General features: G+C 48.0%; 1 protein-coding gene across 4 annotated transcripts in view; it reads left to right on the plus strand.

The window, feature by feature from the left end:
- Positions 1-27,075, plus strand: part of LOC149326311 (tRNA (34-2'-O)-methyltransferase regulator WDR6) — a 194,460-nt gene that overhangs the window by 147,956 nt on the left and 19,429 nt on the right. For 3 of the 4 annotated variants that reach the window (XR_016286457.1, XR_016286458.1, XM_089564005.1), the window contains exon 21: positions 4,418-4,553. Coding sequence is in view for 2 of the 4 variants with exons in the window: in XM_089564005.1 (XP_089420131.1) it covers positions 4,418-4,553 (136 nt within the window). In the remaining 2 variants the exon portion in view is untranslated. Of the gene's footprint in view, positions 1-4,417; positions 4,554-19,657; positions 27,072-27,075 lie in introns of those variants that run through there. The other variant, XM_089564006.1, reaches the window with a different exon arrangement.

Below are 27,075 nucleotides of genomic sequence, written 5' to 3' on the forward strand. Positions count from 1 at the left end.
CAGTGATGCACCTGCGGAACTGCGCCAAGTTATTTGTTAGCGACTCAGAGGAAGAAGACTTCGATGGTTTTCTCTAAGCGCAGTTAAAAGTAAGTGCGTTGCTCGAGCGAGTGGATAACGGCATCCAGCATACCCTTTTCTTGTGCGTCCGGAGCTTGTCGTCGGCGGTTCAAATGAGCGCACGCTACCAGTACCAGGATTTTTTCCGGCGCTAGCTACGGTGCGTATAAAGAGCGGTTCGCACAGTTAGGAGTCAGCAACTACCGCACGGCCTCTGGTATGACCAGCAGCGAGCGCATGCATGGTGACACCAGACCGCGACTTCAGTGTTTGGTCGTACAGTGCTGTTGTTACGTCGTGTCGCAGGACACGCGAGAGTTAATTGCGCGAACCGCTCTTTGTACGCATCAATCCTCGTACTGTATTTTGGAAATAGCGTGCACCCATTTGAGCCGACGGCGATGAGTGCCGGACGCACAAGATAAGGGTATGATGGATGCAGTTTTCCACCCGCGCATTTTATTTACTTTTGACTGCGCCTTTACATACCATCCGTAGGTATCTAAGTAAACATTTTTGAAGAGTACTGTCTAGTTTTTGTAGATCGTTTATCAGCTGCCAGTATTTCGGCCACGATTTTCGTGACCCGGAACGAATTTTCTACCGAGTGAACAGGTGCGTCTTATACACTGGTGTGACTTATCTATGTTTTTTTCGGATAAACAGCCGTTTGAAGGGGGGTGCGACTTATACAAAGGTGCGACTTATACACTGGAAAATACGGTAAGTATGAGACACGTTATAGAAAGATTAAAAAAAAACAGCTTGTTTTCTTGTTGTTATTGTTTAAAACGTCTGCTCCGCCATCCGGCCACCTTGTGCACATTGGTGTCGTATGTGGGAAAGCCCACTTGTGGAATTTCGCATGAGGCCAGCGTCCAAACGCGATTGGTCCACACGATAAACGCCAGAAAAAAAAAGCGAAGAAGAGGAGGAATTTGAATTGTTTTCGTGCATTTTAAACTCCATCGTCGGATAATGCACCCAGATGTTGTGACTTTGCCCTTGTCAAATTTATGAAATTCGGCGCAGTATACGATTGCTGGCGAATGTTCAAAGTCTCGAATGTTCGGAAAGTCTTGAATATGAATTTCTTGAATTTGAATATGAACTAAATATCAAACATATTCGATTCGTATTTGAAATTTCGAATAATCACACACCCCTAGTTTCTATGAAAATAGAGGAGAAGATGATGACAATGTTTGTTTAGGACAATAAAATAGGGTAATCTCACTATCCAACTGCACTTAAATTGCAGTGTGCTGCATTTTCGTTCACTTTTGTTAGTTGAAACTTTGGTTAATTCGAACTGGGTTGGCATCTGTGTGCAGTTTGAAGCAGTGAGCTGTTACTGTAAGTCAAAACTTGATTTAACTAAACCCAATTTAACGAAAATCCCGATTTAACGAAGGTATCCTAATTCCCCCTCAGACGCCCATAGGGTTCAATGCTTTGACTAACCCGAAATAACGAAACCAGTTCCGTGATCTGTCCCGATTTAACGAACCTTTTTTCGAGAAATAAAGGTGAAAAAGTGTTAATTTTTGGTCTATTTTGTAGACAGCACCCCAAAATTTATTGATTGCGAGTCAGCGGTAACAGCGCGGAGCATCTTCGGCCCGCCGCTTTTTTCAAACTGCGCGGCGCAAAACGAGTTAATTTTGAGTCGAGCTCACGAGATGGCGCCAGCAGTAAAAAAGTTTCGTGCCACATTTCATAGATGGCGCTGTTGCAGTTCGCGTGTTTTTTTTGTGTGTGTGTTTGTGTGTTGTGCTCTGTGTTCGCTCTTGTGCGGATATTTCCCCGTGCCTTTGAACGCACGTCTTTGTCAAGCTCAGCTTGTTAGGCCTCCATCAGTCTAGCCTTGCTATCGTGAACGCGGACGTGGTGTGTGCGAGCAAGCGCGCCGCTAACCCTCCTGACTAGCAGATGGAGCCCTGCAAGAAACGAAAAAGGCTTACCCTGGACGAGAAAGCGGACATAATTCTGGCTGTGACGAGTGGACAGAAGAAATGTGACGTGGCTGCAGCACATGGCATTCCAGCGAGTACTCTCTCCACAATATTGAAAGGGAAAGATGACATCCTCCGCGCCACTTCGTCGGGGAATCTCTCGCACAAAAAAACGCTGAAGACTACTCCTCAAAGCAAAATGGAAGAGGCCCTCTTCGCCTGGTTTATGGATTTGCAGGCGAAGAATATTCCCATGAGTGGAGACCTGCTCCAACAAAAAACTCGCTCTTTCGCGTGCTTGCTGGGCGACAACGAGTTCAAGGCAAGTCCCGGCTGGCTGTCGCGCTTCAAAGAACGACACGGCATCGTCAGGAAAGTGCTCAGCGGTGAAGCGAGCAGCGTAAGCATGGCTGTAGTCGGCGACTGGCAGTCTGAAAATGTGCCCGACATTCTGGGAAAATATGCCCCCAGCGACGTCTACAACGCCGACAAGAGCGGTCTATTCTACCAAATGCTGCCTAAAAAAACACTCGCCCTGAAGGGGCAGGCGTGCCACGGCGGCAAACACAGCAAACAAAGGCTGACTCTTTTGCTGTGCGTCAACATGGACGGCACCGACAAACGAGACCCGCTTGTCATCGGAAAGAGTGCGAGGCCGCGCTGTTTTAAAGGTACCAAAAAGCTTCCTGTGAAGTACGTTGCCAATTCAAAGGCTTGGATGTCGCGTGCCATTTTCGCTACATGGCTGAAGGAATTTGACAGCGACATGTGTCGCCAGAAAAGGAAAGTGTGCCTGTTGCTGGATAACTGCACGGCCCACTACGTTGCAGAGGTCGAGCTGACCAGCGTGGAGCTCCGCTACTTCCCCCCAAATGCAACGTCCGTGGTTCAGCCCTTGGATCAAGGGATAATTAATAGCGTGAAGTGCGCATACAAGTGTCGAGTCGTCGACAGAGTTCTCCTCAACCTGGAGCTGAAGCGCGAGACGAAAATAGATATTTTTATGGCGGTTGAGATGGTGGCGGCGGCTTGGAGAGCATTAAGGCTGTCGATAATTGTCAACTGCTTCAGGACTGCCGGTTTCGGTACACTAGGCCCTGAAACTGCCGAAGCTGGTCCGGACTGCGCGAGCGCCGTGCACGAGGATGAAGATGCCTGGGAACACCTTCGCTCAGTGGATGAAGTGCCCACAGGCATAAGTTTCTCAGACTACGTGAACGCCGACGACGCAAACGCAGTCACAACGGAAGTTTTGACTGATGCCGATATGTTGCGGCTTGTAGGAAGCGTGGAGGGAGTGACGGCTGAAGACGCTGCCGACGACCCTGCAGGTGCCGAAGTTCCCGTGCCGACACCAGGTCAGGTGATGGATGCTCTCGATCTGCTGCGACATTTTGCCAGCGCACACGAGGGGATGGAAGACACGCTGGACGCACTTCAGACCTACGAGAAATCGGTGCGGCCGTTGCTCACAAAGCGCACGCAGGCAAAGATCACCGACTTCTTTGGTGGAAAATAAATTTGTAGTCCCCTCGGGCCTTTCTTGTTGAGTAAGAATTTTTGTTGTTTCTTTTCATACGCGCTAGCGGCGCCGGTCGTTTCCGCGGTCCGCAGTTTCATTTTCGGAGCATTTACGCTTCACAAATATGATGCTGCGGTAGCTTTCTGGATGCTGCCATACCATATAATTGAATGTACCGAATTATGTGCCCAAGAAATGCCTCATTCAATTTAACGAAGTTCTCGATTTAACAAAATAATTCATGGCTCTCCTCAACTTCGTTAAATCGAGTTTTAACTGTATTTAAATTTGGCTGGGGAACGGTGCAGGTAAGTCCTCCGAAAAACAGAGAAGAACCTCGAGCATCCTAGAAGCTATAGCGTGTGGTCATGATTGTTCCAGAGCGATCTGTTTGCCCCTTGTATGGCATACAGAAAGTTAAAAGGCCACGTGGTGCAGAAATGGGAAAGGTATGTCATCGAGGCACCTTGTTCGCACTTTGGGTTTTTATTGTGTGCCTCAACCCCCCTTTCCCCTAAAAAGGAAAAAAGCAAGAGAATGAGTACAGCAGTGATCACTGACATTGCCTTGAGTTGTAGAAGTAAGCAAGAGCTTCTCGACCATTCTGGATGTTGTGTTCCAGTGAATAGCTTTTGCTTACAATACGTTTCTTCTGCCCTTCACTTACCCCGCACTCGCGTGCTGTGCTAAGGCCTAGTACCTCACACGAGTTGTGTAATCTCAAAGGATCTCTGGTGCTCTCCAATTGGTCTTTAATACCCTCACCGGCAGGATGTCGTGTTTGCACATTCGCATGGACAGTTGGTGCCCTGTCCAGGTGCCTTGTAGGCTGCATGGTCTCTGATGTGGAGGGGAAGGAAATGTACTCTTTTTCCTCCAGGCTTCACTACTCCTGGCATCTGGCAATGACGGTCTGCTGCGTTTCTGGAAGCTGGAAGGCCAGAAGTGCGAACTTATAGCCGTCTTTCGCCGGCACCAGTCTGGCATCAACGCCCTTGATGCCTTTCCCATGCAAGGTGAGAGCCTGTGCAATTTTTTTTTTCTTCTTCCATCATGTGGAGTAGAGTACCAAAAATATTTTTCCACCGCGTGCACATCTTTGTGTTTTTGTTGAGGTAGGAGGTGGCAATTGAAATTATTTTGGCTATTCTTCCATAGCATTTTGTGAAACTTGGTGTAGATATGTCACCAACTGTGCCACCATGATGATATAAGTCAGTTTTAAGATGACCATTGTACTTTTTCATTTAAAGACATTCACACCCCCCACAAAGTCATTCCAACTTTAATTTACCAAATAAGTGAAATTCCTGATAACTTTATATAAATAAACTCACAAAGATTTGTTCTGTGCAACAAATCTGTTAATTTACCCTTGTGCTCTATGCAGCCATGGAAGAAAAAAGAAACTTTGCTCCATGTGTTCACGTGGCGTCCATTTATTTATTTATTTATTCATTTATTTATATTTATGAATTTGTACAGCGCCCTGCTGTGCATTAGTGTTAGGGGGAAGGTGTGAAACACAGTGAACAGTAGACATTCGACTCAATGCATTAAACACACTCATAATGCAACTTGGAACAAAATACAACAATTCACTGATGTCAAGGTTTACAAGTGTGGCCATGTAACAATGTGAAAAAAAAAGATGGAGAAGGCACATTGAAAATTATGCTCCATTTCATACATCAGCTGCAATGCTGGGAAACGTATGGAAATTGTCTGCATTGAAAAATCAAGGGAGGCGTGTTACTCCGCATTCGTTTTGTGGCTGAGTGGTCTTAGGCACGAGAAAGCAACAGTGTGTTGTCAGCACCAAGAATGCATTTATTCGACCTCATGGTAAATGTATCATGTAATAAGGCTGCAGGCAAAGCAGTTACTGTATAAACTTGTGTAAGGGCCACACCCGTGTACGGGCTGCACCCTGTTTAAAAAGATCTGTGTAAGGGCCGCACTTGAACTTTCCATGACCCACGCGGCCTTCTAAATGTATGTGACGGGGCCTCTGCGATCGGCTCCGGCTGCGAGCAACGGTGCGCTTGATCACGGAGGCCGCACACACGCACAGGAGCTTCCACGTGCAGCCCACGGATGGCGCCCACAGCTCATCATCATCATCACCATAATTTTGTCTTCCGTCACAAGCTCCCGCTATCCATATTGGCATCAGCATCACCAGCTCCAGCTTTTTTGTAGCTGTCAAAGGCCTGGGAGTTGCAGTAGCATGGTAGTTCACCGTGGTTCTGGCTTTGCTTCTTAAAACAGGTCAAAAGACATAGACACAGACAGAAAGGTCTGCGTCTTTGTCTTGTGAGCTGTTTTAAGAAGCATGGACCACCAACTAGCCCACACGTCTACCCTTGTAAGCTTCTGGCTTTCGTGTGCTGCCGCCGAGCGTTGCAGTTTTAGCACAATGGGCAAGTACCTTAATAGCTACAGGGTTGCCCTCTCGAACACGGCAAGCGTGCGGCGGACAGGGAATTCGACATGGACGATGATGGTGCAACCAAAGAGATGCATTGAGGAACACAAGCTGCAAAAAGCACGCTTTCCAAGGCAAGCCGTGCGAGTTGCCCGAACTGGAAGAAGAGCTGCTCTCTTATGTGATGGAAGTGCGAAACAACGCGTTGACAGTGGACATGGTGTGCGACTTCTCGTGGGATGTGCATGGACCAGAGCACAGCGCCAGCTCGGAGTCGGAAGACTCCACTAGTGACGATTGAACATAGAATAAATGTCACTCATTCCCTGATTGGCGTTTTTACTTTTAAAAAAAAAAAATTTTTCCACAAGTCGCATGTACGGGCCGCACCCTGAAAATTGGCCCTCAAATCCGGGAAAAAAAAATTGAGACCCTTGCACGCATTTATACGGAATTATTTTCCCTCACCACAAAGAATGCACTACTTTTTGATTGCAGATGCAGGCAGTGCAAACAAGAGTGCTAGCTTTGACAGCGTTGCATCTGATGTATGAGACGGAGTACAGATCCGGCAGACAGTTCCCATCGTGTTTAGTGTGAGGGAAAAATTGGTAGGCGTATGCAGTCTTTGCAGCCAAAATAAACAAACCTAGACTGACTCAACACCATGCAAAGGAAAACCTGATGTGCACAGAAAGGTATACCGCTTAATTAGACAGCACAACAGTACATAACCTGTACTTTGGTCGTGCAAAATGAGTAACAAAATCATAACCATTGCAAGGCATATGTCTGGCAATTGAAAATAACGTGATGGGTAGTAACACCTCATTAATTTGGACTTGATGGGATTGGAAGAAATGCCACAATTGTCCAAAGGTAATTTGTGTTGAAGCCTTGAGAAGGGGCTCCATCACACAAACAACGAAAAGCCCATGAAGAGCACGCAGTTTTGATGTGCTGGAGGAACAATGCAGACTTAGTGAAGGGAACACGCATTGGCTTCCGAACGGCAGCAATGCTTTTAAAAAGTTCAGAAAAAAATGACCAGTGACGCGCCATTTGGCGTCTGAAAGCGGCGTGCAGCTTGGTTTGGATGGCTGACTCCAACAGCCGCTGTCGCCGTGGGCTGGCAGCGAAGCTCAGCAGCCAAAACTGCAATGCCAGGCTATCTTTTGGCCCTCCGATGGCCAATGAGGTGCATGGGCCTTAGTGCACCATGCAGTAGGCGGGATTTTTACACTATCCCTGCTGGTCAGTGACACCCCGATTTTTGGCCCCCCTCGGAAGCCCCGTGTGAAATTTCACAAGTGGGCTTTCCTGCTTTTCATAGTTGCCCAAAATGATGTGGCACAGTTCATGCTAGAGGAATTGCAGTGAAGGCGACAGGACAGGTTCCATGTGTGTGGGTGTTAGATGTGTAGCACATTATGGAAGGGTCAAACAGAGAAACCACACGCTGTTGTGTTGTGATTGTTCGAAGCGGGGGGTCAGCCATCGTGCTTTCATCACTTGTATTAGGTGGGAAAGCCCACTTACGTGATTTCACGTGAGGTTCAAACCTATCTGCGTCCGAATGTGTGACACTAAACGACAGAGGAGAAACCGAAGAGGACAGCTTCGTTCTATTATGCAAAGCACACTACAGCCCGTCGAGCGCGGCGGTGGAGCTACCATTGACCACGTGACCCCACGTGACATGACGTCACAGCAGAGGAGAGATGGGCTGCCGGCTCGCGCGGTCGGCCGCGGCGGTGGAGGCTCCACATCAGAGGCGCGGCGGCTGACCACGTGTCAACATGACGTCACAGCAGAGGAGAGATGGGCTGCCGGCTCGCGCGCAGTCGGCCGCGGCGGTGGAGGCTCCTCATCAGAGGCGTGGCGGCTGACCACGTGTCAACATGACGTCACAGCAGAGGAGAGATGGGCTGCCGGCTCGCGCGGCGGTGGAGGCTCCTCATCAGAGGCGCGGCGGCTGACCATGTGTCAACATGACGTCACAGCAGAGGAGAGATGGGCTGCCGGCTTGCGCGGTCGGCCGTGGCGGTGGAGGCTCCTCATCAGAGGCGCGGCGGCTGACCACGTGTCAACATGACGTCACAGCAGAGGAGAGATGGGCTGCCGGCTCGCGCGGTCGGCCGCGGCGGTGGAGGCTCCTCATCAGAGGCGCGGCGGCTGACCACGTGTCAACATGACGTCACAGCAGAGGAGAGATGGGCTGCCGGCTCGCGCGGTCGGCCGCGGCGGTGGAGGCTCCTCATCAGAGGCGCGGCGGCTGACCACGTGTCAACATGACGTCACAGCAGAGGAGAGATGGGCTGCCGGCTCGCGCGGTCGGCCGCGGCGGTGGAGGCTCCACATCAGAGGCACGGCGGCTGACCACGTGTCAACATGACGTCACAGCAGAGGAGAGATGGGCTGCCGGCTCGCGCGGTCGGCCGCGGCGGTGGAGGCTCCACATCAGAGGCGCGGCGGCTGACCACGTGTCAACATGACGTCACAGCAGAGGAGAGATGGGCTGCCGGCTCGCGCGGTCGGCCGCGGCGGTGGAGGCTCCACATCAGAGGCGCGGCGGCTGACCATGTGTCAACATGACGTCACAGCAGAGGAGAGATGGGCTGCCGGCTCGCGCGGTCGGCCGCGGCGGTGGAGGCTCCACATCAGAGGCGCGGCGGCTGACCACGTGTCAACATGACGTCACAGCAGAGGAGAGATGGGCTGCCGGCTCGCGTGGTCGGCCGCGGCGGTGGAGGCTCCACATCAGAGGCGCGGCGGCTGACCACGTGTCGACATGACGTCACAGCAGAGGAGAGATGGGCTGCCGGCTCGCGCGGTCGGCCGCGGCGGTGGAGGCTCCACATCAGAGGCGCTGCCTGCTGCTGCTGGGGGTACATCAATACAGTCTATAGGGAATGGTGGCGGTGGTGGAATAACTAAGGGTGTTTCCAATGTACTTTCCATGGGTGCCAAGAATGCTGTTGTAGCTGGTGCTGGGGCAGCGGTTGTACACTCTGCATTGAATTCACCGATGATCCCGTATATAGCTGCCACGGCAATCCTTGCTACACTTCTATTGGTTGTATTAAAATGACCAAGTATTCAACCAAGGAAAGCCATGTATTACCGAGCCTAGCCATCAATATGCTTCGCATCTGACTAGGCTTAACCTTAGCTAAGCCTCAGCCATTTTTTTCCTGACATTTTAAACTCTATCTTCGAATAATTTGTTCAGATATTTTGGTTTTGCCGCAGTGATATTTATGAAAGTCTGTGCGGCACACATAACTTGCACGTCAAGTCACATCAGGAATATCGCTGCTACGATGGTCATGTTTTGCGCACCTCTTGGCTGCTTCAGTGTTTTGCATGTAAATGCCTTCTCTTTCGAATGTGCAGTCCTTCTGAATGTACAGTGTGTATCGTTGTGTATCATGTGTATCGATGCACATTTGGTGCAAGGAATAGGTTCGGCACTGCGCGAACATCGGCCCCTCAGGACTGGGAGCACGGAAGAGCGCGGGCATTAGCCTGTTTGTGGCCATTACACGGTAACTTTAGCAGCTATTTTGCGACCCTCAAATGAAAGTGCACAACTCGCTATAATCAGACATTTCCTCCGTTAGGCAAGAGCTTCTCAGCAATGCAGCTAGAGGAGATGAATTTCTACTTTAGAAGTCAGCACAAAACTTTTTCTTTACTTTTAAGCTTTTTGAGCTGAGTGAACTTACCTCAAGGCGTTGCTTTAGCACTGCTACTCCACGGATATAGTAAAGTGACACTGTGGTCCTATTTCGCTTCCCATAGATGACTGTGCATTTTTTCGTCTACAGTGAAGATTTTTTTTACAAGAAACAACTGTAGTGAAGACTGTCTAGCCGTGGTGACACACTTCCTGTAGAATGATGACATCGCGGCAAGCTGAACTCGAGGATCGCGAGGCCAACGCCCAGAGTTTCCGAAAATGCATATCCAAGACAATAGAACAGCAGTTTTTGAGGTGGTTTCACCATCAAGCTCAAGAGTGCGAGAAGAAGCGAACTTTTCGAAGGCTTTGGGCTTTGAGGCAAAGCACGCAGTCGTCACGGGGGGAAAAAAAAAAAGTTAAGCCGGCTATGAGTGTAGAGAGAAGGTGGCGCAGTTCGCTGAGGAATGAAAGCTAGTAAATGTGCCATGATGAGTAGAGAAGGGAAGAAAAGGGCGAACGTTTACAGCACGGCAGTGGCAGCACTTCATGGGCGGTTTTTCTGCCTTTCACTGTTCCCCACATTTCTTAACTATTGCCTCTTAAATGACGCTGAGGCTGTGGAAGACGATGCTGTGTTCACACAAAGCTTTGGTTTTTGCACAGAGTGAAACTGGTATTATATTTGTAGCCACGTTGTATTCATGCAAATGCAGTGCTTCTACAAGACGTAGACGAAACTGAAAACGTGATAACATAAAATGTGATAACTGAGAATAAATAATTATCACATAAGGGGTTGATAAAAGCAGGATGGAAGGCATTTCTGACTGTTTCTTTTACAAGCCAACACTTTGTGTTTGGTAAGTAGCCAGAGAGCATCCTCAAAGCCATGCCATCACCAAGACCCTGATATAAAAATTTGCTGGGGTTTAGCTTTGGTTAAACCTGGTAGGTTGCGTAAGCATCCATAGCGTTCAATTTGGGATCATCACCGGCTGTAGACGATTCGGTTTCGATAGAGGCGCGGTGCGCCCGTCTAGCAGCGCCTTGAGCGTGCCGCTTAGAAAGGCGCTGTTCGCGTTCTTCATCTGTCTCCGTTGTCGTTTCCTGGCTTCGTCAAGCCGACGTAGCCTCCCTTTCTGTTTATCAGGCGGCATAACGATGGAGCCGGCAAGTGAGCGAACGCATTTTATACCCTCCCCCCCTTTCTCCAGCCTCCTCTCCACACTCCGCAGCTGGCGAGAGCGCGGCGCGAGCGCGCCTCGCGCCGCCCTTCAAAGTCAAACGTGCCTCGCGGCCGCCCCGACGCGACGGGCTGAAACCTGTCGTAATGTTGCTTACGCAATAATAAAGATTTTTGCTGGTCCAAGTGACTTTACTATAGAAGGGTTCTACTGCACGCCAGCTCAGAGTGTACTGGTACATCATCCATCACGTGGGCCAGGAGAGATCATCTTGGTTTTGAGACCAGTTGATGCGTTTTGCAGCACGGGATGTCCATGTTTGGCAGAGCCCCCATTGACATCTTGCTGGTTCCAGCTTCGCATTTTTGGATATCATGTTTGTGTTGTCGCAGTTCTTCCGGGAAGCTATTCGTCTCGCCGATGTGGATGCACTCAGTGCATGCACCTCTTGATGAGCTACTCCTTCACCTATTTTTGGGGGGGGGGCCAATTTTCAAAGCTGAAAATGACTTGTGTGTTAGTTGATTACCCTGCTTTCTAAGTACCATAAAAACCCTTGTATAGTACAAGGTTTTTTTTTTCAGATTTTAGCTTGTCAAATTTTCACCTTGTATTACATGCAGGTCCAAACAGTTTTCGTCCAGTTTCATTATTATCAAGCACCATCATCATCACGCTACAAGCAACAGGAGGTGCTGTCTAGCAGTGGCATAGGTTTAAATTTTAGTTTTAGTGTAATAGTTTAAGTTTCGACAACATTTCACTGCACTGACCTGACCTCGCGACACCCAAGACAATTGCACCTCCCATGGTATTGGGATCACAAGAGTAGTACTCGGCTGCTTTTAAAAGGAAAGTAATCGTAGCTGCTGAAAACATCAGTACTGCATGAAGCATTGCTACATGGTCTGGATGAGGTATGGAGAGCCTGCAGTTACTGTCGCCAGACACAGGCCTCTCCAGACATTCTGTGCAGTTGGATCGTGAATGCTTGGGCCAGCACTCCCGAGGAGCTCGCCAGTTGTGATTTCAAGAAATGCGCGATATCGAACATGCTGCATGGTGCAGAAGACGTGTTTCTGTGGAAAGATCTCTGACAAGGGACCCTCGGAAGACTGTGCACCCGACGACGACGATCACTAAAGGTCCGACTATGGACACTTCCGAAGCGTGCGTGCCCACATGTATGCCGGAACCGGTCTGCAAATGCTCGCAGCACAGGACGTGAATAAGTGCCAGCGCTGCACCCAGATATGTACCTACCAGATATTTGCCAACGTGCTACACGCGCCGTATCTGGTGCGCTGGCATACGCAAATAATTGAAGGACATTTGGCTTCCGCGACTTCCAGAATGTCTTCAAGCTGGCTGCCTTTCTTTACTTAAGACCATAGTGTAAGATTAAGACCATAGCGTAATCATAATGTGACTCTAAATCGTAGCCAGTGACAGCACTACTGTTGGGTGCTCTCCAGATACTGCGAGCAGGGCGCTTTGGTGTGTGTGGTGCAGGTTATGGTCATTTCCCTCCTTTCCCGTCTCTCTCAGTTTGCTCCCCTTGCCCCACCCCCCTCCCTCCCTACCTTTCTCTGCTCCCCCTGCACTCAGTTGTTTTCAGCCTTACTTTTCATTGCTACTTTGTTTCCGGGGAACCATATTGTCAACTTTTAGGCAGGGGAGCTCAACTCCCCCCCCCCCCCCCCCCCCCCCCCGGATGTGTCCCGGCACCCGGCACTGCAGATTATATTTCTGCAAGAAAAAAAGCTTGGAGCTTGCAAACTTAGAAACCACCAGTCCTAGCTGCTGAGCGGCAAGTGCACCTGAAGGTTTCTTTCTAAGCAAGGCTAACATGGTGAAGATTTCAACGTCCTTGGCTGGAATGGAAGAAGTGACCCCAACACTCTCCTGCCTTGCTGTTAAATATTTGGCTATCACAATCCACTCTGTTGACACGAGGGACCATTCATTCGTTATGCAGATCTAGTATTAAACACTCAGCATCCTTTGAGTCAAGATAAGAGGAAACATTCCTTGATGCTGGGTTACAACAATCACCTTTTATTTTTAGAAGAGGGACCTCTGCAGCATGCCAGGCATGTGCTCAAAAAATAAACTTGCATGTTTCTCTCATGTGTCTTATGCTTCTCACGAAATTTCGGGAATTCTTATTTTTGCATCTGAAGAATTGTGCAGATTCTTTATTGTGCGGCCACGGAATTTACAATTTTTCAGTTGCAGAAAGTTAAGGGCTTTACCAATGATGGCCTTGTGCAGTGGAAGATGAGCTGGTCCTGATGCTTCTTGCTTTTGTGAATCCATCAGTCATTTACCTATGGTGCAGTCACAGCAAGTGAGTGCTTCGTCATGGACACATCAGGTTCACTTTCATTTCTCCGCCAAGAAAAGCACATCTCATGTCTGCCATTGCTCTTCTGCAAGGTTCAGTTGAATTGCTCAAAGACTGCGGTGTCAATATCACTGCCACCATTAGGTTTTTGTTAAGAGCACCCATATACATTCCCAGAAATCTTATAGTTGCACTGGCAGCCTTTCTGTGCCAGTGTTGCTGTCTTGCACAAAGAACTTGGTTACAGATGTGGTGAATGTGCCTCTGATGGCTCTTGGGCCCCATACAGGTTCTTGCAGATTCCACCCAAAGAATGTCGCTGCAGGCGGTTAATCCATAGTTCAGCCTTCAAATTTTGTTGTTAGCAACTCTAGTAATTGTGAACACCTCCGAGGATTTCAGTCTTGTTTTTGATGGTTACAGTGTCAGCATCATCTGCAAAGAGTAGATCTGTTGGCATGGGGAGTACAGAAGCTGTGAACATTACTCCGCTTGGGAGTCGTGTTGGCTTTTCAGTTGCAGCTCCACGTATGCAACTTCAAAAGGTTACTCCAAAGGCAACTGAAGTCAGTGATTCTTCGAATCACAGCAAAGTGCATGTGGCATCTCCTGTACACTGGTTGCTGACATCCACGAGACAGTGAGCAAAGCATGAGCAAATAGAGCCTTGAACCGAGACTTTTGCTGCTTTTTTTGTTTGCTGTTTGCTTCTAGGTCACACTCGTCAACTAAACTGCTCCTGAGTTTATTTATTTCTTAAGTTCATTCATCCGGATCACATCCAGAAGCGTGAAAAGCCTCTTTTGTTAGTTTTCACAATGAAGGTATTTCACATTGCCAACAACCTTTGCTTGCAGCATCTAAAGCGTGAGCCATTTTGTTTCATCTGCTTTTTCGTTGAGAATCGTTTGCTTATCACATTTTGCTTAGTTGACTCTTGAGCTAGTTGGTATAGCATTCCGAATGTTAAAAGCACAAGGACAAGAGAACTAGACAGGATGCTAGCTGCTCTTGAGGCAGCAGTCAGGTTTGTTGCTGACATGCAGGTTTTGCTCTGTTGGAGCAGCTGTGCTTGCCTGCCTCTTCTCTATTTTGTGACACTCTGCCGCCAGTTGTGTTTCCTCTCAGATCTCGCAGACAGGGGCATAGCGCAAGTGCCGGGGGCAGACATGGTGACGTGCAGCTGTGCGCTGAATTCATCTTGCTCTACGAGCAAGCTGTACAGGCTTGTGATGTTCTGGGCAGCTTGTCTTGTAAAATTGCCTGAGCAGCCTGACATTAGCTTCCCCTCACATCACAGAGTTGAAGCAGGCAAGTTCGTAGCGAAGTCCAAGTCCTCTTTTGAGAGCTCAACAGCAGTTACTGCCACACTGAGGGGGACAAATTCAAGTTCACCTTTATCGATGGATTACCTCTCTATCACAACAAATGTGCTACTTTCACTGAAATTACCTACAAAAGATGTTACAGGTGATGAAACTGAGTGTGTCACAGTAAAATAAAATACTGAAGTTGCAGAAAAGTGCGCTTTCAACTATAAACACGTCACCATGAGGTGGTCTAAGTAAAAATACAAATGATGGCGAGTTTAGTAGAGCAACGGAGGCAAGCGTAGGTCCATCACCATATGAGTCCACTGGGCGAATTCCCGTCCCTGGATGCCCGCTTCAGCCACCTTCACGTTGATATCGTCGGTCCTCTTCCTTCCTGCCGGAGCCATCGATGCCTGCTAACATGCACTGACAGATTTACCCGCTGGCCCGAAGCGATGCCCCTCAAGGACGCCACAGTGGAGTCGATAGCTCAAGTGCTACTCACTCTGGATTATCCGCTATGGTGTACCTTCCACCATTGCGACTGACCGTGGTCATCAGTTTGACTCTGCAGTGTTCGCTAACCTCTCTCGGCTGCTCGGCGTGAACCACATCAAAACAGCCTCTTACCACTCGATATCAGATTGCGTCATCGAACGTTTTCACCAACAACTAAAGGCTTCACTCATGTCTTCAACTTCCCCTACAACCTGTCTTGAGCGCCTTCCTTTCGTCATGCTTGGCATCCGCACCACTCTTCGCAGTGACCATTTCTCCAGGGCCGCCAAGCTTACGTTCGGCACCGCTCTTCGCATCCCAGGTGAATTCTTCGGCCCCTCCCTAACCCTAACCCTTCCCACTGACAATTCTGTCTACGCAGCACTATGCTTGACATCGTTCCTCCTCGTCCAAGACAGTCTACTCGTCGTGTGTACGTCAACCCCGACCTTCAGAGCTGCACGCACGTCTTTGTGCAAAACGAAGCCGTGCGTCCTCCCTTATGTCCCCCTTACGCCGGCCCGTTCAATGTCCTCAAGTGGCGCAGCAAGTACTTTCTGCTGCTTCTCAGCGGCCGGGAGGACAATATCTCCATTGATCGCCTGAAGCCTGCTTACTTCGACTCTGAAGACTCATCTAATTGTGCTGCCGCATCCTTTCCTGACTGGGCCGGTGCATTTCGCCCTGTTTTCCACTCGTCACGCTCACGGCTTCCTTGCTAGACGGGGGGCCCTGTAGCGGCCTACCACGCGATTGCTACGATGGTGCGGCCGAAAAAGAAGAAGACTAACGACAACTTACGCACGTACGGGTAGAAGGGATTCGGCACAGAGGCTGGTTTTCCGTCTGGCGAAGTGGGCCTAAAGGTATATATTTGTGGACACTGGGCAATGGTGTCTGCTTGGTTCTCATACACCACAAGATTATTGTTTTTCATTTCGGAAGTTCTAATTAAGGTGTTTTTTGTTTAAAATGAGGGGAAAAAATTCTGACGTTGAGCTCATGTGATCTCTTTGTGCCTCTTCGCCTCAGAACACAGCGCTGTCGACACTGTGGCAAGACGAAATGTACAGTTCTCATTCCTCGTTGAGGTTTCCACTGCATGCAGGCATCAGAACATTCTATAGTTGATGTAGATATTGATGGGAAAAGATTTTCTTAGTGCTGCCGAGACAGCACATGCACCATTGAGATTGTTGTTCAGTGTATTCATGCCGCACTCAGTTATTGTTGTGAGAACCTTGACATGTGTAGAAGGTGCAAGGAGAAGGCGACACTGCACACCGGTGCCACGGTACATTTGGTCACTCCAGAGTGAGGTACCTTTGCGCAAACAGGCTATGCTTACTGCCAACATATCTCACGTTACTCGAAGCAGTGGTGAGGACTTCGCTCGGTCACGTGCACTCTGAGGCACCCTGATCTTATTCGGACATAAATAAAGAACTGCTGTTACAGTTGCCATGCCACCTGGTCATTCCTTCGTCGTGGCCGACGCGAGACAGCACATTGGAGACCCTGGTTTTTCTGCTGTTGGCTACGTGGCACAAAGCGGGTCCATTCCAATTTCCCAAATGATCTCGCTTATTGCATACCACCTGCCGGATGTCACGCGATATCTGCTTTGGCTTCAGCCCAAAGATGCCTGACTGCGAATGACGGCAAGCGACAGTGTCGTGCTTACCTGGCCATAAATTTCTCATGCCAGGTGCCGTGCTCCGCGGTGGTGAAGTGTTAAAGACATGATGCAACTTGTGGCACGCAAGCTCAACTTCAAAAATTTTTTATGCGAAGCATATTGCTAAAGCTACCACTCACGCCGTCGCCGTGGGACCCTTAGCCGTGAAACCACGTGACACCGTGACGTCACACCACGTGACATCGGATGAGAGAGCCGGCCTCCACCTCGCGCCGTCGCCGTGGGACCCCTAGCTGTCACACCACGTGACACCGTGACGTCACACCACGTGACACCGTGACGTCACACCACGTGACATCGGATGAGAGAGCCGGCCTCCACCTCGTGCCGTCGCCGTGGGACCCCTAGCCGTCACACCACGTGACACCGTGACGTCACACCACGTGACACCGTGACGTCACACCACGTGACACCGTGACGTCACACCACGTGACATTGGATGAGAGAGCCGGCCTCCACCTCGTGCCGTCACCGTGGGACCCCTAGCCGTCACACCACGTGACACCGTGACGTCACACCACGTGACATCGGATGAGAGAGCCGGCCTCCACCTCGCGCCGTCGCCGTGGACCCCTAGCCGTCACACCACATGACACCGTGACGTCACACCACGTGACACCGTGACGTCACACCACGTGACACCGTGACGTCACACCACGTGACACCGGATGAGAGAGCCGGCCTCCACCTCGCGCCGTCGCCGTGGGACCCCTAGCCGTCACACCACGTGACACCATGACGTCACACCACGTGACACCGTGACGTCACACCACGTGACATCGGATGACAGAGCCGGCCTCCACCTCGCGCCGTCGCCGTGGGACCCCTAGCCGTCACACCACGTGACATCGGATGAGAGAGCCGGCCTCCACCTCGCGGCGTCGCCGTGGGACCCCTAGCCGTCACACCACGTGACACCGTGACGTCACACCACGTGACACTGTGACGTCACACCACGTGACATCGGATGAGAGAGCCGGCCTCCACCTCGCGCCGTCGCCGTGGGACCCCTAGCCATCACGCCACGTGACACCGTAACGTCACACCACGTGACATCGGATGAGAGAGCCGGCCTCCACCTCGCGCCGTCACCGTGGGATGCTTCGCATTCCCAAGGCTTAGCCAAGCTGAGCCTCAGCAATTTTTTCTCGCTTTAAACAAAAATCATCTTGATTAAATCTTCAAAAATGAAAGGCAATAATTTCTTCTACTAAACCTGCCATCATTTGTATTTTTACTCGGACCACCTCACAGTGAAATAAACACGTGTTATGGTTCAAAACGCACTTTCTGCAACTTGAGTATTTTATTTTACTTTGACGTATTCAGTTTCATTGGCTGTAACATTTTTTATAGGTAATAGACATCTAAGTAAACAAGATGGATGTTTCCTGATTTCCGATGGGAAGTTGGTACATATTTTTTAATGTCAAAATATTATAATTTTTGCATCTTATTTAAATTCTAAAAATATTTATACTGTACAAAAATTTATGATCTGAATCACATCGAAAGCCACAATATGTGAAAATGTCATTAAAAGATTTATAGAGTGTTCTTTTGTAATTTGTATTTTTATTAATTATTGAGTGATGCCTGGTTTCACACCTTTTTGAAACTTTCAAACTGAGCTCGCCTCACGAATAAATTTTTTGAGGCAAAAATATTTGAGGCTTAGATTACACATGTTGTGGTAAGTTGCCATGAATTTTTTTTTAACAAGTCGGAGGTGGTTGAGCGCACCGTCTGGAGCGTTTGGCGTGGAATGACCCTTCCCAAACATGGACACTGTTCCTTCTGTCACCACCACATAACGTTTAGCCTACCCTTAAAAATATAATGCAAGGCCAGTAGAGATCCCTTCCATGTGAGTACTCCTTCTCTGAGGTTCTGCCTACATGCCCTTACGTGCGGATTTAGTCATTCTCTACTTTGCATCTGTAGATCGTGATGAGCCCTTATACCACTACTGGCACAGTAGTGAGGAGGCCTCGGCAGGTGGCTGTTTCAAACACAGCCACGGCTTGTGAGACGCGGGTTGCCCTTCCTCAGCGACCAGTCATTTACTGCCACCTACCATGGTGGGCAGGTTGTGATAACATCACATGACCCGGATGACAGGTGTACCACCTACTTTTCTTGTTTTGCTGCATTTTCCACTGAGCAGGACCCTTAATGCTCTCTCGTTAAAATTGACAGTGCTGGTATTGGGCCTTTCTCGGCTAGAATCTCCTCATTTTGCTGTTCATGTTGCAGTATCCCTTTTTAGTATTCACGCATTGTTCTTGAGCTGTGTGGCAGAACTGTTGTCATGAAATTATCATGTAGAATAAGTGAAATGATTTCTACATTTAGAGCGACAGGATACATTTTCTGCGCATGTTCATGAGGAACGTTTGGCGTATTGACCTGCCAGTGTACATGCGTCTCCTGCAGTCGTGGAAACTTGGGTGCAATCAAGCCGCTGTTCGCTGCAGGAGGCACTTTGAAGGAAGGCAAGACAAGGTGGCTTTTTTGCCGCCTTGGGGGAGAGGTGGCCCATACCTTTAGGAAAAATAAGTGATACACTGTGAGCTTCCTCAGCGCCTGCCTTCCTTTGTAACCGTGAAGAACTTGCTCGTAGCAGCTAATGATGTTCTGAGGGTCATAATGAAGGCCACAGAGGTAGAGTTGGGTCTTATAGCTGCTTGAATCATTTGCACAAAAATGCAGTTATCCACGCAAATCATTAAAATACCAGTGCACTGAACTTGTCTCCTCTAAAGCATAGCCCGCATGCACTAAGAGGGGGCTTTCAATAAAAGTGCGATATGCCTGGAATGATAAAGGATGCCGCGTCATGAATATCGTCCAGCAAGAATTTTTAAATGCATTTTTGCAGAATCTGAGTTGTCTGTAGTCAAAATTTGAATTCCAGCGTCTTCGCGCCTTTCCCTCTCCTCTCGTCACTTTTTGCATGCTGGAAGGTTGGAGCTTCTCCACCGGCCCCACCGCTGACAGGCACGGGAATTTCCCGGGTGGTGGAGCTTCCTGACCCACTGGAGCGACGCTGTGCTGACTGGCCATGGTGACGCCTGAAAGAAACTAACCAATAGCCATATCTGAACAGGATTACACAGTAGGGTGCGAACATGAAAAAGTCACCAGAAAAGACTTGCAAACTTTTGCGTCAAATGTGGCTTCAAGCTGCGTGTAAAAGTGTATTATTTGGCTCAGGTATTCATGATGAGAGAATGTAGTGATTGAGCGAGTTTATGTACTTTCCTCTGAGTGTGTTTCAGAGCCCCTTTAAACGTCCTGTGTCCCTTCACAGCATTCAGTTTGTAATGTGCACATGATACATGCACGTTGGTCTACGCATTTAGGTAATAGTTGCACTGCAAACAAAGCTAGAAATCGTGAAAACGATGCACCGAAAGCCAGCTACTGTCAGGTACACCTCAAGAACGCACTGGCAAATGTCCCTTAAAAGAGGTCCTCCAGCCAGTGGTAGCGACCGGTTTTCATGATGTCACGGTTAGTCCCCTAATGTGAAGTCACAGATGACTGGCAGATGCCTCCGTGAAATGAGTTTAACCGAAATGTAATGACAATCGGTCCAGACCATTCACTTGAAGGATACTTGCTGCTCCGTTCTTGATTTGTACCCAACTATAGCTGCATGCTGCCCTACATGCCTATCAGGGACGTAGCCAGAAATATTTTTCGGTGGATGTTATTCACCGCCGGTAAAAATAAGAAGAGAGCCTGCACCCATACAGTATGTCATTTTTCTGCTGTAATCAAACCAAACGTATAGTTGTTGCCTTCACTGTAGCATCTGTATAATACGAGTGCACACAGGGCCCCGATGACTTGATTCATAAAGAACATTTATTTGCTCACAAAAAAGCACTGGTACGAAAAATCGCGCAATTTCCAATATTGTCAGACAATAGACAATAACGCAAAAGCTTCTGCTCTACAAGAAAGTCAGCAACTGCGAACGAGTGGCATTTGTGAAAACTTTTACCATGTGAACCTGCGCCCAGACGTAGATGCGCTTTTAATTTGCGCGATAGTTTGTGACCATCTGAGAACACTGCAAAAGATGAATAAACAGGCTGATGAGAAAAGGTATGCTGTATTGGGTGAACTGGGCCTATAGTTAAAAGGATTGCTATGCGTCGTGCAATGGCAAAGAAGAGTGGCTATTTTCTGAAATAGCTTCCGCTTCCCATTAGAACCAGAACTACTTTTGTGAACGAACCGACACTCTTCTTATTTTCGGTTTTGAAGCGAAAAGCTTCACTAGGCTCGTCAACACTGCGCTTCGCGTGGGCCACCCCTGGGCACCGCCGCGGCGCGCGCTACATCGCCACTTCTCCTCGCCACCGGTTTACCCCTCACCGCCGCCGTCTCAAGAGGAGAGGGTTCTTTCGCAAGGCGTTGCGAGAACGTGTGAGCAGCGGCGGCGGCCGTAGAAGACGCGCAGACATTCGCCATGGAAGGAGGAAAAGAAGACCCGGAAGTGGTAGCTAGGGTGTTGGCTACTGCGCGCTCGCCTCCTCGCCACCATTTGCCCTTTCGCTGCAGCCGCGTGTTTAACACCGTTGCTATGCATGCGGAAGGAGGGCTATATAACGCGCTTCCCTATACCGTTATCGTGATGCTCCCAGTGCATTGTGCGCGAACTGCGACAGCCATGACGTCAAACAAAGCATAACTGCAGCTTTTCACTTCTCTGTCCAGGCTTAACCAGAGCTAAGCCACTGCCAATTTTTTTCATTTTGTGTGTCTATGTGGTGTGAATAGCAGGGGCGAAAAAAAGGTCTAAAGGAGGGGGGGACAGGGGGGAATGCAGCGCTCATAAATTTTGGGGGCTGTTCTGACCCCCCTGGCTACGTCCCTGGTGCCTATGGTGGTTCCATGCATTGGATGGATGTGTAGATGGAAGACAGGAGCATTCACTTTTAAATGACGCCGCCGCGGTGGCTCAGTGGCTATGGTGCTCGGCTGCTGGCCCGAAAGACGCGCGGGTTCGATCCCGGCCGCGGCGGTTGAATTTCTTTGGAGGAGAAATTCGAGGCCCGTGTACTGTGCGATGTCAGTGCACGTTAAAGAACCCCAGGTGGTCGAAATTTTCGGAGCCCTCCACTACGGCGTCTCTCATAGCCTCAGTCGCTTTGGGACGTTAAACCCCATAAACCAAACCAAACCAACCACTTTTAAATGAAGTGGTGGCACTTGCCACCATGGCCATTTTTTTTTTGCTTATTATTTCCTTAAGCAAGTCAAACTTAACAGTGTTATATTAAAAATTTTCCATTTTTTTTTATATACAGACTTTAATCCTCAGCTTGTAACCTTGCGTCACCACCCTGGTTTTGAACCACCAATCTTCCAATCTCTTTTTGCTAACTACCACCGCACATTGATTCACATTACAATTGTTATCTCTAAATTCTAGGGCCTCAGAAAGAGTGACTGTGCCTGCATCGACATCCGGATGGATACCGTCACATTTGATTATGAGGTGTTCAATTGTTTCCACAGATCTACCACACACTGCACATGTGTCATCTTCTTCATTAAATTTTTTTTTGTAGCTGCGCGTTCTAAGACACCCTGACCTAGCTTCAAAAAGTAGGGCACTGCCTCTTGAGTTATACAAAAATTCTTTCCTTATCTGCCTTTGCCATTATCGATATAGTTCTACACTGTGCTTCTTTTCCATTGAATTAATCCAATTTTTACCTTCCGCGTTTTTAACCTGTCATTTAATGCTCTTTCTTTCCCCGTCCTCATGACCGGCATACTTACTGGTTAGTTTCCTAGTTCTTTTCTGGCCACTGTCACTCAACGCTCTTTCTGTATAAGTATTTAAATACCTTAGCTGCCCACCTGTTATCGTCCAATTTCCTCAGGCGTTCTTCATGTAGTATTTTACTCTGAGATTCCCGTGCTTCGAGCGATGCCCAGCCCATATCCCCTTGTACTGCCTCGTTTGTGGTTTTGCCGTGGGCACCTAGTGGTAATCTTCCAACAGCTCTCTGATTTACGTCTAATCTCGACTGAACGTCTGCCATTAAGCACAGAACCGCATTGCCGAAAGTAAGTCCCGGCACCATTATTCCTTTCCAAATACCTCTTAGTACTTCATATTTGTTGTACCCCCATAATGCCCTATGTTTCATTATCCCGGCGTCTCTTCGTCCTTTTGCCCTAAGAGACTGTTCGTGCTTTTCCGTATATATCTGCCCTTCGTTTAGCCATATCCCGAGGTATTTGTATTCGGCCACTTTGGGTATTTTGTGGTCTTTTTTTGTAAGCACCTGATCATTGGTATCGTTGAAAATCATCACACCTGACTTAGTTCCATTAAAACTGAAACCGAGAGCATCTCCTTCGTCTCCACAACAATTAACCAGTGTTTGGAAATCTTCCTGGCTATCTGCTAAGAGTGCAATATCGTCCGCATACATTAAACCCGGGAGCCGTTGCTCAACCAATTTTCCACCTAATCTGTACGACAGATTATAACCTAGATTACTTCCTTGTACCCTTCTTTCTGTATTTATTACATAAAGCATGAACAGCAGTGATGATAGAGGACAGCCTTGCCTTAATCGTGTTTGTACATCCACAGTTGTCATCTTTCTTTTCTGTTGGCATTCAAATTTCCACTTTATTATCTCGGTGTACTTCCTTTAGAAAATCCGTTATCTCTTGACCAACACCTTCATCTTTTAGTATGTTCCACAGGAGTTCCCTGTTGGCTTTCTTGTATGCACCGCTTATGTCCAGGAAGGCTAAATACAGAGATCTGTTTTTTTGCCGCAAGTATTTCTATGCATTGGGGAAACATAAACAGGCTATCATCTTAGCACCTCTGAACCTGTTCTGAAGTTCTCCGAGTATCCTATTATCTTCTATTCATGACAGCATTTGTAATTTGACAGCCTCCTTGTCGACAGTATTCAGTTGCTACCGGATGTGCAGAAATTCTCAAATCAAAAATGAACCAAATAACAAACATATTCGATTTGTTTTCGAAATTTACAATATGCGCCCCTACTTTTTATCCTATTTTTATTGCAGCTTTTGGTGATTAGAGAAAATAGATGGGGAATATTTTACATATGAGGTATATGAACGGAAGAGTAGAAGATAACCACATGTAACCAGTGGGATCCAAACCGATGACATCCAACCTTGTCGATTTTGATCTCACTGGTAGCATGTGGTTTTTTTCTTCTGAATAACAGCGCGAACATGGATGAGGAGTGAAGGAAGACACATAGACGGGCGCTTTTTTTTCTTCTAAATTATATTTATATGAATTCTCCAATTAATTTTCTCGCACAAGCTTCAGTAGAAATAGTATAAAAAGTAACATTCTCCTATGCCTTTTCTGGCCTCAAAGATTGTTGGCTTCTTCCACAGAAAGTTAGAAGGTAAGCCTTTTTCCCACAAAAACAAGGCATGTTGGATGCCTTCTCACTTTAGGCCACACACAAAACGATCATGCAAGGCCTGGTCGAGGAAGTTGTCAGTTGCATGTCTGGGATAAATTTCACAGCAGATTCCACAATACTTCCATTGTCTCAGTGACAAGGCTGGTAGAATTTCGTTCTTTCTGTGAAGATGGAGAAGGCTGTGGTGCCAGGTGTTCTCCGAGTAAGGTTTGCAGTGCGTTGACTGCACAGCAGCTCTGGTACTGACTGCACTTGCATGGTTGACCCCTTTAGGGGAGCACCATGCAGTGGCAACAAAATGACCATGTAATATCTGACAGTATGTTTGCTAGTCATGCAAAATACAACTTCCTATGCACAAATGCATGCATTGCAAAGTGTATAAACGCCGCCTTTAATTTCGTTTTTAAGGCATAAGCCTTACTTGCCCCATTAAAAAAAAAAATCCATCTCTCTCTCTCTGTGTGGGTGTGAGAAAGAGAGAGAGAGTGTGAGGGATAACACTTGATGGTACCCATAAAAGATGGTGTCTTGGCGGGTGGCGCTTAAATTAATGACTGGTCGAGCAAGGTTGCTCTGGACAACCTGGATCACACAAATTTCACTCGTATCAGCACCTGCCATCCCATCCCAGAGCATCGGCGCACCGCTTATCCGCTGCACCACTGTGCCAGCAGTGCTATGAAAACTCCTCTATGAATGTGAAGTAGAGGGCAACCAATTCTGCATGTATGGGCATTAAACCCATTAGCTATCGTGTCATACCATTAAGGCAGAGTGCGGGCCGCAGTATACAGCGGTGACTGCCTTTACAAAGTTAGCGTGCAGATCAGAAGGGGCGTGGCGGCTACGTAGAGCCATGCAGAGGTAGAATTGCCAGGTTCATGGTATTGAGTTGCATCACGTCACAGCGCGCGGCAACTGCGTTCACGAAGTGAGCAGGCAGGCTTGCACCTTCTCACACGTAAGCCGTCTTAAGTGTCCCTGGTGAGCTTTTTTTTCTGCAAAGCTGTGGCACATAATTTTCTCAGGTTTGAAAATATGAAGCCTTTTCAGGCTTTATTCATGCTTAAAGCCCCTAGTTTCTAGTAATTCCATGAAAAATAAGTTTTTGCAGAATTTTGTGTAAGCGGCCACATTCTCCTTTTTATTATATTGTGGACATTGGTTAGAATCACTGAAAGATGCAGATTTAGTCATCTGAACTCTCTCGAGAGCTGCATCTAGGAATAAAGTTATATATTTTGTTTGTTCTTTGAAAGTGCTCTGATGTTTTGTACCACTGCAATGCTTCTATGGGTTGCGTTAGCCTCGTCAAGCCTTTCACTGGCTTTTTGTCAACGCACCCAACATCGACATGATGTTAAATAAGCATGATTTTGATTCTGAAGTTCTGCTGATGCCTTAACATGCTTACTCCCCCATTCTCTCAAGCAAGCTAGTGTTTCAAGGGCAGCAGTTCTAGCAGCCTCAGCCTTCTATGGGAATTGTCGCAATACTATCATTTTTCAAAAGGAATATCAATAGCTCAGGCAAAAGCCATTTTTATTTGCCGGTCACACTCAGCATCACTGCTGGGGCCTGTCGCAGTACTGGGCTGACCAGGAATGAAAGTGAGTGGCAAGTGGGTGCGAGACTTTTGTAGGGCTGTGTCCCATTTGCGGGTACGATCAGCACAGCAGATAATGTGCACTGTGGACTGGGGCATCATAAGAGAGATCATTCAGTTACTTGAATCTAGTATTCATGTGTCTTCATGATGAATGTATGTGTCTTCATGATGCTGAAAACAAGATTTACTTTTGTTTGCTTTCTGTTTTCCTTATTTTTTGGGCCGATTTGTGGCAGCATTGATGCCCATTGAGTAAAAGTACACCGAAATTGTGTATTCCGATGTGTAAACCCCGAGCAATATCTTGCAGCATTTATGGATTTTTGCCAAGTGGTTTGCAATGTTTGTGAGTTTGTGCCAAGTGAAAGAAGCAAATAAAAGTAAATAAATTAAATATCTGCGACAGGGTTTCGAACCCATGGTGGCGCAAACAGATCAGTTTCAAAGGCCGCTGCGCAAGAGCACTAGGCTATCGCCGCAGCGGAGCGCGCCTCGTGTTAAACTGCAACACACTCTCGCGCTGTGCATTGCACATCGTCTCCTTCATCAACTAATACTGCTTTCAAACTAATACTCGTGCTTTGAGCTGTGTGGTGGTAGTGACAGGGATATGTGTGCTGCTTGCTTTGGCGTGGACGACGCTGTGGCAGAAACACGGCACTAGAGCAATACGCATTGACACTGCAGGACAACATTGCTGCAGTAACGCCGCACTGGAGCATAGACCTCTGGCTTACATTGGGTAAACTGTCATTGACAATGAAAAAGTTGAAAGATGCGCATACCTGGCTCCCTGGGTCAGTGGACACCTCAGTCATTCTTCCAGGTATTTGGCGGTGGTGTCCACCGGCAAAAAGCTGTGCTTTCGCACAATATTTCGTGCTTAGCAATGCTAAACCACCAGCCATTATTTTGCATGTGTTACACTTTCTATGAAATATCAGTTTTTTTTATGCACCAGCAGAAAACTAGGAGCCTTAATCATACTTGATGTCTTAAAGAGTTAATGTCTTGTGGAACAGCCACTGTAATAAAACAGTGTTGTTTCATGTTTCGTTTTTCAGGAACATTTTTTCCACAAAAAAGTGAAGTAGCAGTAATCGGGTTGATTTTTTCCTAGCTGTTCCTTGAAGGCACGCCTCACGGTTTTCAAAAAAGCTATATTGTCAGCCTTTGAGCGCACAAGTTGTGCTCTGCAGTATGTGCGGCTAAATCGTTGTTACTGTTGGGGCTGTATTGTCATTGTGTTGATTGTTTGCCATTCATGTGCGCCCGCAACTGATGCTTGCTCTAATGCCTCTGTGCACTGGTTTAT

This window comes from Amblyomma mixtum, chromosome 10, assembly GCF_055824585.1.
Source record: "Amblyomma mixtum isolate Tamu chromosome 10, ASM5582458v1, whole genome shotgun sequence".
Lineage (NCBI taxonomy): Eukaryota > Metazoa > Arthropoda > Arachnida > Ixodida > Ixodidae > Amblyomma > Amblyomma mixtum.